At 46.5% G+C, this 13837-nt stretch overlaps 1 protein-coding gene across 1 annotated transcript in view; it reads right to left on the reverse strand.

The window, feature by feature from the left end:
• The window catches only part of panx3 (pannexin 3), a 76640-nt gene that overhangs the window by 18154 nt on the left and 44649 nt on the right, over positions 1-13837 (reverse strand). The window contains exon 3 of the mRNA XM_060846725.1: positions 5748-5965. Within this exon, the coding sequence (XP_060702708.1) occupies positions 5748-5965 (218 nt within the window). The remainder of the gene's footprint in view (positions 1-5747; positions 5966-13837) is intronic.

Below are 13837 nucleotides of genomic sequence, written 5' to 3' on the forward strand. Positions count from 1 at the left end.
AGATGCTGGAGATCACAGCTGCAAATGTGTTGCTGGTCAAAGCACAGCAGGTTAGGCAGCATCTCAGGAATAGAGAATTCGACGTTTCGAGCATAAGCCCTTCATCAGGAATAAGAGAGAGAGAGCCAAGCCGGCTGAGATAAAAGGTAGGGAGGAGGGACTAGGGGGAGGGGCGATGGAGGTGGGATAGGTGGAAGGAGGTCAAGGTGAGGGTGATAGGCCGGAGTGGGGTGGGGGCGGAGAGGTCAGGAAGAGGATTGCAGGTTAGGAGGGCGGTGCTGAGTTGAGGGAACCGACTGAGACAAGGTGGGGGGAGGGGAAATGAGGAAGCTGGAGAAATCTGAATTCATACCTTGTGGTTGGAGGGTTCCCAGGCGGAAGATGAGGCGCTCCTCCTCCAGCCGTCGTGTAGTTGTGTTCTGCCGGTGGAGGAGTCCAAGGACCTGCATGTCCTCGGTGGAGTGGGAGGGGGAGTTAAAGTGTTGAGCCACGGGGTGATTGGGTTGGTTGGTTCGGGCGGCCCAGAGGTGTTCTCTGAAGCGTTCCGCAAGTAAGCGGCCTGTCTCACCAATATAGAGGAGGCCACATCGGGTGCAGCGGATGCAATAGATGATGTGTGTGGAGGTACAGGTGAACTTGTGGCGGATATGGAAGGATCCCTTGGGGCCTTGGAGGGAAGTGAGTGTGGAGGTGTGGGCGCAAGTTTTACATTTCCTGCGGTTGCAGGGGAAGGTGCCGGGGGTGGAGGTTGGGTTGGTGGGGGGTGTGGATCTGACAAGGGAGTCACGAAGGGAGTGGTCCTTGCGGAACGCTGATAGGGGAGGGGAGGGAAATATATCCTTGGTGGTGGGGTCCGTTTGGAGGTGGCGGAAATGGCGGCAGATAATACGTTGTATGCGCAGGTTGGTGGGGTGGTAGGTGAGAACCAGTGGGGTTCTGTCTTGGTGGCGGTTGGAGGAGCGGGGCTCAAGGGCGGAGGAGCGGGAAGTGGAGGAGATGCGGTGGAGGGCATCGTCGATCACGTCTGGGGGGAATCTGCGGTCCTTGAAGAAGGAGGCCATCTGGGTTGTGCGGTGTTGGAATTGGTCCTCCTGGGAGCAGATGCGGCGGAGACGAAGGAATTGGGAATATGGGATGGCGTTTTTACAGGGGGCAGGGTGGGAGGAGGTGTAGTCCAGGTAGCTGTGGGAGTCAGTCGGTTTATAATAGATGTCTGTGTTGAGTCGGTCGCCCGAGATAGAAATGGAAAGGTCTAGGAAGGGGAGGGAGGAGTCTGAGACAGTCCAGGTGAATTTCAGGTCGGGATGGAAGGTGTTAGTAAAGTTGATGAACTGTTCAACCTCCTCGTGGGAGCACGAGGCAGCGCCGATACAGTCATCGATGTAGCGGAGGAAAAGGTGGGGGGTGGTGCCAGTGTAGTTGCGGAAGATGGACTGTTCCACATATCCTACGAAGAGACAGGCATAGCTGGGGCCCATGCGGGTGCCCATGGCAACTCCTTTAGTTTGGAGGAAGTGGGAGGATTGAAAAGAGAAGTTATTCAGGGTGAGGACCAGTTCAGTCAGTCGAAGGAGGGTGTCAGTGGAAGGGTACTGGTTAGTGCGGCGGGAAAGGAAGAAGCGGAGGGCTTTGAGTCCTTCGTGATGGGGGATGGAGGTGTACAGGGACTGGATGTCCATAGTGAAAATAAGGCGTTGGGGACCGGGGAAGCGAAAATCCTGGAGGAGGTGGAGGGCGTGGGTGGTGTCCCGAACGTAGGTGGGGAGTTCTTGGACTAAAGGGGACAGGACCGTGTCGAGGTATTGGGAGATGAGTTCGGTGGGGCAGGAGCAGGCTGAGACAATGGGTCGGCCGGGGCAGGCAGGTTTGTGGATTTTGGGCAGGAGGTAGAAACGGGCGGTGCGGGGTTGTGGGACTATGAGGTTGGAGGCGGTGGATGGGAGATCCCCTGAGGTGATGAGGTCCTGGATGGTCTGGGAGATGATGGTTTGGTGGTGGGAGGTGGGGTCGTGGTCAAGGGGGCGATAAGAGGAGGCGTCCGCGAGCTGGCGTTTGGCTTCAGCGGTGTACAGGTCAGTGCGCCAAACTACCACCGCGCCTCCCTTGTCTGCGGGTTTGATGGTGAGGTTGGGATTGGAGCGGAGGGAGTGGAGGGCTGCACGTTCTGAGGGTGAGAGGTTGGAGTGGGTGAGAGGGGTGGACAGGTTGAGTCGGTTGATGTCACGGCGGCAGTTGGCTATAAAGAGGTCGAGGGCGGGTAGGAGGCCTGCACGGGGTGTCCAGGTGGATGGGGTGTGTTGGAGGCGGGAGAAGGGGTCGTCAGAGGGTGGGCGGGAGTCTTGGTTGTGAAAGTAGGCACGGAGGCGAAGGCGGCGGAAGAATTGTTCAATATCTCGCCGCGTGTTGAACTCATTAATCCGAGGGCGTAGGGGAACGAAGGTGAGGCCCCTGCTGAGGACTGATCTTTCATCCTCAGAGAGGGGGAGATCTGGAGGGATGGTGAAAATCCGGCAAGGCTGGGAGCTAGGACCTGGTGTGGGACTGGAGCTGGAGCTGGAGCTGGGGGCGGGGTTAGGGGCGGGGACAGAGATCGAAGTAGGGGCGGAGTTAGACGTGGTGACGTTGCTCGACGTGGGGGCGGGGTCATGCGTCGTGACGGAAATAAGCGTGGGGGCGGGGTTACGTGAAGCGACGGGAGATGGCGTGGGGGCGGGGTTATGGGCGGGGTTATGCGTAGTGACGAAAGACGGCGTGGGGGCGGGGAAACCTGAGGATTTGTGCTCCTGCAGGTTAGTGATGTCAGTGGGGGCGGAAGTGGCTGCGTCGACGGCAACCGGAGGGGCGGAAATGGTTGCGGCGACGGAGGAGTGGTGGTCATTCCCGGTGGCCGCGTGGGTCGCGGGTCCGTCGGCGATTGTGGAAGCGGTTGTGTGTGTGGTGGTCACCGGGGCAGTTGACCTCCACACTCACTTCCCTCCAAGGCCCCAAGGGATCCTTCCATATCCGCCACAAGTTCACCTGTACCTCCACACACATCATCTATTGCATCCGCTGCACCCGATGTGGCCTCCTCTATATTGGTGAGACAGGCCGCTTACTTGCGGAACGCTTCAGAGAACACCTCTGGGCCGCCCGAACCAACCAACCCAATCACCCCGTGGCTCAACACTTTAACTCCCCCTCCCACTCCACCGAGGACATGCAGGTCCTTGGACTCCTCCACCGGCAGAACACAACTACACGACGGCTGGAGGAGGAGCGCCTCATCTTCCGCCTGGGAACCCTCCAACCACAAGGTATGAATTCAGATTTCTCCAGCTTCCTCATTTCCCCTCCCCCCACCTTGTCTCAGTCGGTTCCCTCAACTCAGCACCGCCCTCCTAACCTGCAATCCTCTTCCTGACCTCTCCGCCCCCACCCCACTCCGGCCTATCACCCTCACCTTGACCTCCTTCCACCTATCCCACCTCCATCGCCCCTCCCCCTAGGGCATTCCACGCCCCTACTACTCTCTGAGTAAATAAACTACCTCTGACATCTGTCCTATGCCTGTCAAACCAATTTAAAGCTATTTCTCCTCATGTTAGCCATCACCATCTGAGGAAAAAGGCTTTCGCTGTCCACCCTACCTAGCCCTCTGATTATCTTATATGTCTCAATTAAGTCGTCTCTCAACCTTCTTCTCTCTAACGAAAACAGTATCAAGTCCTCAGCCTTTCCTCATAAGAACTTCCCTCCATACCAGCCAACATCCCAATAAATCTCCTCTGAACCCTTTCCAAAGCTTCCACATCCTTCCTTTAATGCAGTGACCAGAACTGTACACGATACTCCAAATGCGGCTGCACCAAAGTTTTGTACAACTGCAGCATGACCTCATGGTTCTGAAACTCAATCCCTCTACCAATAAAAGCTAACACACCATCTGCCTTCTTAACAACCCTATCAACTTGGGTGGCAACTTTTAGGAATCTCTCCAAGATCTCTCTGCTCATCTACATTACCATTAGCCCAGTACTCTGTATTTCTGTTGCTCCTTTTGAAAGTGAATCACCTCACACTTTTCCACATTAAACTCCATTTGCCATCTCTCAGCCCAGCTCAGCAGCTTATCTATGTCCCTCTGTAACCTGCAGCATCCTTCAGCACCATCCACAACTTTACTGACCTTAGTGTCTATTGCAAATTTATTAACCCATCCTTCTATGCCCTCATCCAGGTCATAAACAGCAGTGGACCCAAAACAGACCCTCATGTTACACCACTAGTAACTGAACTCCAGGATGAACATTTCCCATCAACCACCAACCATTTCCCTCAATCGGTCTTCTTTCAGCTAGCCAATTTCTGATCCAAACCGTTAAATCATCTTCAATCCCATGCCTCCATATTTTGTGCAGTAGACTACCATAGGAAACCTTGTTGAATGCCTTACTGAAATCTATAAACACCACATCAACTGCTTTACCCTCATCCACCTGTTTGGTCACTTTATCAAAGAACTCAATAAGGTTTGTGAGGCACAACCTACCCTTTGCAAAACCTTGTTGATTATCCCCAATCAACATATTCCTTTCTAGATGATTATAAATCCTATCTCTTAGAACCATTTCCAACACTTTACCCACAACAAAAGTAAGGCTCATTGGTTTTTAATTACCAAATTTGTCTCTACTCCCCTTCTTCAGGGGAATCAAACTACTCTAGTCACTATGTATGTCTATGTAGTTTTTTTACGAAGCAAGTATATTTTGCCACCTGCCACAGATCTGCTCTAACAACAATGTCCTTTAGGACTTGCTCAGTCAGTGGTGGTACTACTGAGACACTCTTGGTGATAGATATTTAAATCCGCCATCTGGTGCACATTCTGTATCTTTGTTGCCGTTCATGATGATTTCAGTTAGTGTTCAATGTTGGGGAATATCAATCCATCAGTTGAGGAGTAGAGTGGATGGTCATGGTGTCCTTGCCCATATTTGGCCTGATACTATGAGTCAACATTGAGAATTCCCAGGGCAACGTTCTACTGATTGCACATCACTGTATCGTTTGCACTGAGTTAATTATCTGCATGGTTGAACAGTTCAATCTTAATTTACTCACATGCCTTTTACCTTGCTCTCCTTTAATTTAACACATGCAAAATTCTGCTGCCTGTTTTCCAACTCGCATCAGGTTTCATTCACCTCTGTTTCTCTGTGCTTACAGGCCGACATTGGCTCCCAGTTTGGCAATGTGTCATTTTTAAAGTTTCAAATCTCTCCTTGACCTTACCAATCTTGTAACCTCCTCAAGCTGTGTAACCCACCAAGATAGTTGAGTTTCTCCAATACTGGCCTGTTGTACATCCCTAATTTTCATACTTGACTGTTGTTACCTGTGCCTTCAACTGTCTGCCCCTAAATTCTACAATTCTCTCCTAAACCTTTTCACTCCTTTTCTTATTTTTTTAATAAGATGTTTGTTAAAGCTAGGTCTTTAACCAAGCTTTTAGTCATTTGCCTGAATATCTCTTTGTGCCCAGAGACAAATTTTGTTTCATTAAGCAATTCTGTGAAGCACTTTGGAACATTTTAATGTGTTAAAGGCTCTATACTATACCAACATTTTATTCACCCCCAGTTTCTGTTCAATGATTGGCCCCATCCTGTTTATTCACTGGAGTGATCAGCTTCACTCAGCCTGAAATTTCCTGTCACATCATTTTCCAAATCAAAGATTATAGGTTTGTGCAGGTTTTCTACCTGTCTAATTCTTCCTGGATCAGACGCTTGGCATTGGGGCTGTTCTCATGTTTCTTCACAATCAATTGAGCCACTTTGATGGATCGATTGTAGGCTTTATCCAACTCATCAATAATGAAAAGTAGGTCAGCGGTCAGGGTTGGAGTGACAAATACTTTCCAAATCAAAGCAGGAAGATACATGATCATGCCAATCACCAACAGAGAGTACGGGAACACCTGTAACAGTAAGAGAATGACAGTCACACTGATCACCAATAGAGAATACATTACATGAATTCTGTGAGGAAAATTCTAAGTGAATGAGAGTAATAGCATTTAATATCTGCAAAGTTGTCTTTTGAAGCTTTTAGAATAGTTCAAGCAGAGGAGGCCATTCAGTCAATTGAATCCATGCTGGCTGAGAGCAAGAGCAATTTGTCGGCTGTCAGTTTCCCACCCTTTACTTTTTTTCTATTTTCTAATCAATTTTCTTTTGAAAGCCATGATTGATATGCCTCCATTACACTCAGGGAATCAGTTTGCTGTAACCATTCTCTGTGAAAAAAAGGCCTTTCTTCATGTCACCATTAGCTATTTTGAGATTTGTTTTAAGTTAGTGTCCACTGGTTCTCAATCCTTCCATCTGGAGGCACGGTTACTTTCTATCTACAGAGCTGAAACTTTTGTGATTTTGAACTCTTATCCTACCTCATTTGGAGTGCCACACAGGAGGCCACTGAGTAAGATAAGGGCCCGTGGTGTTAAAGGCATGTTGCTAGTATAGATAGAAGCTTGGCTGTCTGGCAGAAAACAGAGATTGGGGATAAAAGAATCCTTCTTAGGATAGCAGCCGGTGAGAAGTGTGTTCCACAAGGCTCAGTGTTGGGACCACGACTTTTCATTTTATATATTAATGATCTAGATGAAGGAACTCAGGGCATTCTGGCTACGTTTGCAGATGATACAAAGATAAATGGAGGGACAGGTAGTATTGAAGAGGCAGGGAAACTGCAGAAGGATTTGTTCAGATTAGGAGAGTAGGCAAAGAAGTGGCAGGTGGAGTACAACGTGGGAAAGTATGAGGTCATGAACTTTGGTAGGAAGAGTAGAGGCAAGGACTATTTTCTAAATGGGAACAAAATTCAGAAGTCTGAAGTGCAAAGAGATTTGGGAGTTCTAGTCCAGGATTCTCTCAAGATAAACCTGCAAGTTAGTAGATGCTGGAGATCAGAGTTGAAAAGAGTAGCACTGGAAAAGCGCAGCAGGTGAAGTAGCATCCGAGGAGCATGAGAGTCAATGTTTTGGGCATAAGCCCTTCATCAGGAATGTGGGGTTGAGAAAGGGGCTGAGAGATAAATAGGAGTGTGAGGGTGGGGGTAAGGTAGCTGGAAAGGCGATAAGTAGATGCAGATGGGGGTTCTTAGTGGTAGGTCAGAGAGGAGGGTAGAGCAGAAAGGTGGGAAGAAAGATGGACAGGTAGGACAGTTCAGGAGGGCGTTGCTGAGTTTGAGAGTTGGATCTGGCATGAGGTTGGGGAGAAGAGATTAGGAAACTAGAGAAGCCAGTGTTGATGCTGTGAGGTTGAAGAGTCGCAAGGTGGAAGATGAGATGTTTTGCTTCATTGGATGGCTTGGATATGGCAGTGGAGGAGGACTTGCCCAGGACTTGCATGTGTTTGGCAGAGAGGGAGGGGGAGTTGAAGTGGTCAGCTACAATCGATGGGGTTGTTTGGTATGTGTGTCCCAGAGATATTCCCTGAAACGTCCCACGAGTTGGCATTATACAATGAATGGAAGGGCCTTGGAAAAAGTTGATAGGCAGAGAGATCTGGGAGTGCAGGTCCATTGTACCCTGAAGGTTGCTGCACTGGTTAGATTAGATTAGATTACTTACAGTGTGGAAACAGGCCCTTCGGCCCAACAAGTCCACATCGACACACCGAAGCGCAACCCACCCACACCCCTACACTTGCCCCTTACCTAACACTAGGGGCAATTTAGCATGGCCAATTCACCTGACCCGCACATCTTTGGACTGTGGGAGGAAACTAGAGCACCCGGAGGAAACCCACGCAGACACAGGGAGAACGTGCAAACTCCACACAGTGAGTCGCGAATTGAACCCGGGTCTCAGGCGCTGTGAGGCAGCAGTGCTAACCACTGTGCCACCGTGCTGCCCACAATAGATAGGACAAACAGGAAGACAGTTAACGATCTGCATCCATGAACACCAACTAGCCACGAAACGGCACGACCAGCTATCCTTAGTAACCACACACGCAGATGACAAGCAACATGAATTCGACTGGGACAATACTACTATTATAGGGCAAGCCAAACAGAAAACAGCCAGGGAATTCCTAGAGGCATGGCACTCATCCACAGATTCTATCAACAAACACATCGACCTGGACCCAATATACCGGCCACTGCAGCGGACAGCTGGAACTGACAACTGGAAGTGGCAGAGACAAGCCACTATAAATGCTGGAGGAAACATCACAGAAGCGCTTCACAGGAGGCTCCTAAGCAATGAGGATGTCACCTAGACAGGGGACGAAATGTTTGCAACACAAATTCCCAGCTCAGCGAACAGAACCACAACATACTGTGTACCGTTCTGGTCACCACATTACCAAAAAGATGTGGACACTTTGGAGAGGGTGCAGAGAAGGTTTACGAGGATGTTGCCTGGTATGGAAGGTGCTAGCCATGAAGAAAGGTTGGGTAGGTTAGGTTTATTTTCATTAGAAAAAAGTAGATTGAGGGGGGACCTGATTGAGGTTTATAAAATCATGAAGGGTATAAACAGGGTGGATAGAGACAAGCTTTTTCCCAGGATGAAGGATTCAATAATGAGAGGTGATGCTTTGAAGGTGAGAGGTGGAAAGTTTAAGGGAAATACATGCGGCAAGTACTTCACACAGAGGGTGGTGGTCATTTGGAATGCGTTGCCAGCAGAGGTGGTAGAGGCAAACACGGTAGATTCATTTAAGATGCGTCTCGATAAATGTATGAGTAGGTGGGGAGTAGAGGGATACAGATGCTTAGGAATTGACCGACAGATTTAGACAGTACATTTGGATGAGTTCAGGCTTGAAGGGCCAAAGAGTCTGTTTCTTCACTGTAAATTTTCTTTGTTCTTTGTAGAACAACAATGCCTTCCAGCACATCTGCTCTACTTCCCTTACCTCCGACCTTGAACTCCACCCTGTAAAAGCAACAAGCCATCGAATCCCCGGTCCTCACCTTCCACCCCACTAACCAACGGATACAATGCATTGTCCTCTGGCATTCCCACCATTTGCATTCAGACCCTACCACTACAGGTATATTTCCCTCCACAACACTATCTGTTTTCCTGAAGACATATACCCTTCTTCTTTTCTGCCTTTTACACTATTATTATCCCAGCCTGTATTAGGATAATTAAAGTTGTAAATCTTATATATCTCTCTGTAACTTTCCTTCAAAATTGATCCTCTACAGCACTGTGAATTCTTCTTTTCTGTTAAGCAGAATTCAAGAAGATGCTCTCCTGCCACCACTTCAGAGGCCATTAGGGTTGGTTAATAAACACTGACCTTGACAGCAACTCCCACATTCCATGAACAATGTTTAAAAATGGTAGTGGTCAGCCACATTCTTGACCCATTACATCTCATGCAATGTACAGCCACAATGCTTTTTGGGAGTTTAAGGAGTTCAAGTCAGATTTTGATTTTGCCAAGGCAATGCACAGTGTTACTACTCTAATGGGAAGCATAAGGTGCAAATCAAGCCCCACAGTTGTCCTAAATGTGAAATATATTTGAAGGATAGTTATTGTATGACTGAGAGCACAAGAAGAAACTTATGCCAGCTTCCAACAATGAATGAGAAAATAAATTTATCACAAATTTATCCCTTCTCATGTGGGTGGAATGGATTATTAATTCTTAATATTCAAACTTAAACTATACTCCCTTTAAATCCAATTACATACATTTAATCACAATTAGGAAAGACAATACAGATGAGACAAACAGTTTTGTAGGAATATGGTGGTGGAAATTGTCGACAAAAAGCAATAACATCTGTGGTCAAGATCCAAATCCATAAGGAGAAATGAGATTATTTTCTTACAGTTCTTTTGATTTTGCTGATGGTGTCACATGTTTGGTAACTGTGTCAATCCTTAATTTGGTATCTGGTCATTTGGACCTGTCTCTTGGCTTGAATTAAAAGTTTTTCTTCCTTGCAGAGCCTTTTGAGTGTTATTTAGTTCAGAGAAACAGATGGATCTGGATTTAATTTAGGCTTCTGAGAGGTATAAGAACCTAACTGCTCTCTGTTCAAACATCTATTTCGCACCAATCCAAAAGCTGTTACAGGTGTAGTTTCCTGAGTTCATCCTCAGGAAGGTCTCATCATCCCAGGATTCAAACTGGCGAACCTCCCTTGCACTTCCTCTGTGGAACGTATGGCCTTCCTTAGACAAAGGAACCAGAACCACACCTTACTCCACATGTGGTTTCACCAGTATTCTATACTACTGAAGCACCGGTCCTGTACGCAATTCCAAAAGATTAACTGTTGTTTTCCTTCCTTTGTTTGCTGCACCTACTTGTTGGCTTTCATTGACTTTTGAACAAGGCACATAGATATGCTTTGACATCAACATTTTCCAGTCTCGCACAACTGAAGAAATATTCTGCACTGTCATTTCTCTTACTAAACAGATAACCTCAATAATGCTCATTGTAATCCATCTGTCATGTTCGCACACACTTACTCAGCCCCTTTGAAGCCTCTTTGCATCTTCTCAAAGCTCACATTCCAAGCAGATTTTGTATTGAAGTCTGTGAATAGCTGGGGCCAAGGCCCTATGTGGTAACCCACTAGTCACTGCCTGCCAGCCTGACAATGGTCCATTTATTCCTACTCTGCCTATTAACCAATCTTCAAACCATGCCAGTGTTTTACCCCAATTCCATGCACTTCACATTTTCTGACTATTCTTATATATTGGAATTCTGCTTAAGTCTTTGAAAATCCAAATACACCACATCCACTTGTTCCCTATTATCAACATTGTTAGTAACATTTAAAAAAACACTGTATCAGGTTTTCAGAATGACTTCCTCTTCTTAAATTCATGTTGACTCTGTCTAATCAGACAGTAATCACATCTTTTACATTGGATTCTCATATTTATTTCACTACTGACATCAGGCTAATAGGTCTGTCCATTCATTCTTAAAGTCTAGAATGACATTTGCAACTTTCCAATTTACAGGCAGTATTACAGAATTAACAGAATTTGGAAGGGTGCTCGCTAAAGATTTAGATGTAATTTTATTGTCACGTATACTTGAGTACAGGAATACAATGAAAAGTGTACAAAGTTGCCATTCTGTGGTGCCATTTTAGCAGTAGAAAAAATAAAAGAAACAGCCAAAAGGAAAAGAAACATTCAGATCACACACGCCTCCGCCATGAGTCTTGGCCACCAGAAAAACAAAACCACAAAGTCTATTTTCCCTCAGTCTGTGATCACTCGGATGCTCCAACTCCCGAGCCAGAATGCCTCCGATGTCAAGTATCCAGGCCCAGCCTTTGCCAAGAGCCACACTGCCAATGGAATAATGTTGCCATGCTTTGGCGCCATCTTACCTCCACTGATGTCACTGCCACCATAAGTCTATTGAAGCTGCCGGGTTCTGAACAGAGCTCAGATTTGATGCTGTGCCCACCATGCTGAAGCAGCTTTGGCTTACGTTGCTGTCACCTCCTGGGAGTGCCAGTTCAGAAAAGAAACAGTTCCTGCTACTTCCAACACTCCGGGAAGGGAACCACTCCAACATTTATGGAAGGAACTGCTCCCACCAGGATTAATTATCTCATCCACTATCTCTGTATGGAATCTCTTTCAAAATGTGGATGGAAGCCATCACATCCTGGAGATTTATCAATTTTCAGTCTCAATAGTGATTTCAATATTTTGTTTTTGTTACTAATTTCTTTTACTTCTATAGTGAAATTAAACCATCCGATGTTAATTATTTCAGGGAAACACTCTACACAGAATGTTTGCACAGAGGGTGGTAGGTGCCTGGAACGCGTTGCCAGCAAAGGTAGTAGAGGCAGGCATGGTAGATTAATTTAAGGTGCGTCTGGACAGATGCATGAGTAGGTGGGGAGCAGAGGGATACTGATGCTTAGGAATTAGGCAATAGGTTTAGACAGTAGATTTGGATCAGCACAGGTTTGGAGGGCCAAAGGGCCTGTTCCTGGGCTATAAATTTTCTTTGTTCTTTGTTCTTCAGTGTTTCTCTTTGAAGACAGACAAAAAAGTACATATCTCTTTCTCTGCCAATTCTTTGTACCTATTGTAAATTATATAGAATTTTCAACATAAAATATCGAAATTTATATCTATATAATCATTTTTACAGACATTTTAAGGTTTCTAAACATAGATATATTTAAAAAGACACAAATGTGGGTCCATTATATGAAGATACTGGCTGGTACCAGAGAAAAGGAAACAGCAAAGAAACTTAACCACATATTCTGTCTTCCCAGGGGAAGATATAAAAAATCTCCCAGGTGCATTCGAGAACCAAAAGGCTATTGAGAATAAGGAACTGAAAGACATTCGTATTAATAAAAACAGTAGTACTGGACAAATGAAATATAAGTGAGACCACACCTCAAGTACTATGGTCAGTTTTGGTTCCGTTATTTGAAGAGGAATGTAATTGCATTGGAGGCAATTCAGTGAAAGTTCACTGGATTGATTCTGATTTTTTATTGTCAGGCAGAATCAAGTACAAATACAGAAGTGCAGTGAAAAGTGTATAATATCACCACACAAGGCGCCATCTTAGGTACAGGTACCTCGGTAAGAATCTTCAAAACAGAGGAGAAGGAGCAAAGTTAAGCATTGTAGTAATTATAGGACAATGACAGTTTAAGTAGAAAATAAAGAAATATAGCTGAAAGATCAAACATTAGAGTCTTTCTTAAGTGCTTAGGCATGATGGGACCAAACCTCAAGGAATCACCTCAAGACCAGACGTCCACACTAGGCCAAAGACTGCTACATGCCTCTGAAGTACTGTGCCGGGCCAAGAGACCACCTTGTTGACCACTGAGGGATCGCCAGGCCAGGAGACTGCCACAACAGGCAGAGAGATCACCACACTTGGCCAAACATAGAGTCATGGAGATGTACAGCATGGAAACAGATCCTTCGGTCCAACTCATCCATGCTGACCAGATATCCCAACCCAATCTAGTTCCACCTGCCAGCACCTGGCCCATACCCCTCCAAACCCTTCCCATTCATACACCCATGCAGATGCCTCTTAAATGTTGCAATTGTACCATCCTCCACCACTTCCTCTGGCAGCTCATTCCATACACGTACCACCCTCTGCGCGAAAAAGTTACCCCTTGGATCTCTTTTATATCTTTCCCCTTTCACCCTAAACCTGTGGCCTCTAGTTCTGGACTCCTCAACCACAGGGAAAAGACTTTGTCTATTAATTCTATCCATGCCCCTCATAATTTTGTAAACCTCTATAAGGTCACCCCTCAGCCCCCAACGCCTCAGGGAAGACAGCCCCAGCCTGTTCAGCCTCTCCCTGTAGCTCAAATCCTCCAATTCTGGCAACACCCTTGTAAATCTTTTCTGAACCCTTTCAAGTTTCACAACATCTTTCTGACAGGAAGGAGACCAGAATTGCACATAATATTCCAACAGTGGCCTAACATTTGTCTGTGTACCAAGAAGGAGAAATGATTTATAAGTCATGTGCTGAAAATGAGAGACCATTTCCCCGAGGGACACCATCAATGTTCTGTCTACTTAATCTACTGTCCTATGTGTGACTTGCCTTGCCAAGCTGGGATGCTGTCATGCAAAATCAGGAGGCTGTCACACCAGGCAGGAGGCCACTGCACCAGGATGATGGAGCAAGCTATCCTAGATCTGGTCCTGTGTGATGAGACAGGAATAATTAATGACCTCATAGTGAGGGATCCTCTTGGAAGGAGTGATCACAGTTTTGGTTGAATTTAGAATATGGAGAGTGTGAAGATAAATTCTAATACCAGGGCCCTG

This window comes from Hemiscyllium ocellatum, chromosome 29 (genome assembly GCF_020745735.1).
Source record: "Hemiscyllium ocellatum isolate sHemOce1 chromosome 29, sHemOce1.pat.X.cur, whole genome shotgun sequence".
Taxonomy (NCBI): domain Eukaryota; kingdom Metazoa; phylum Chordata; class Chondrichthyes; order Orectolobiformes; family Hemiscylliidae; genus Hemiscyllium; species Hemiscyllium ocellatum.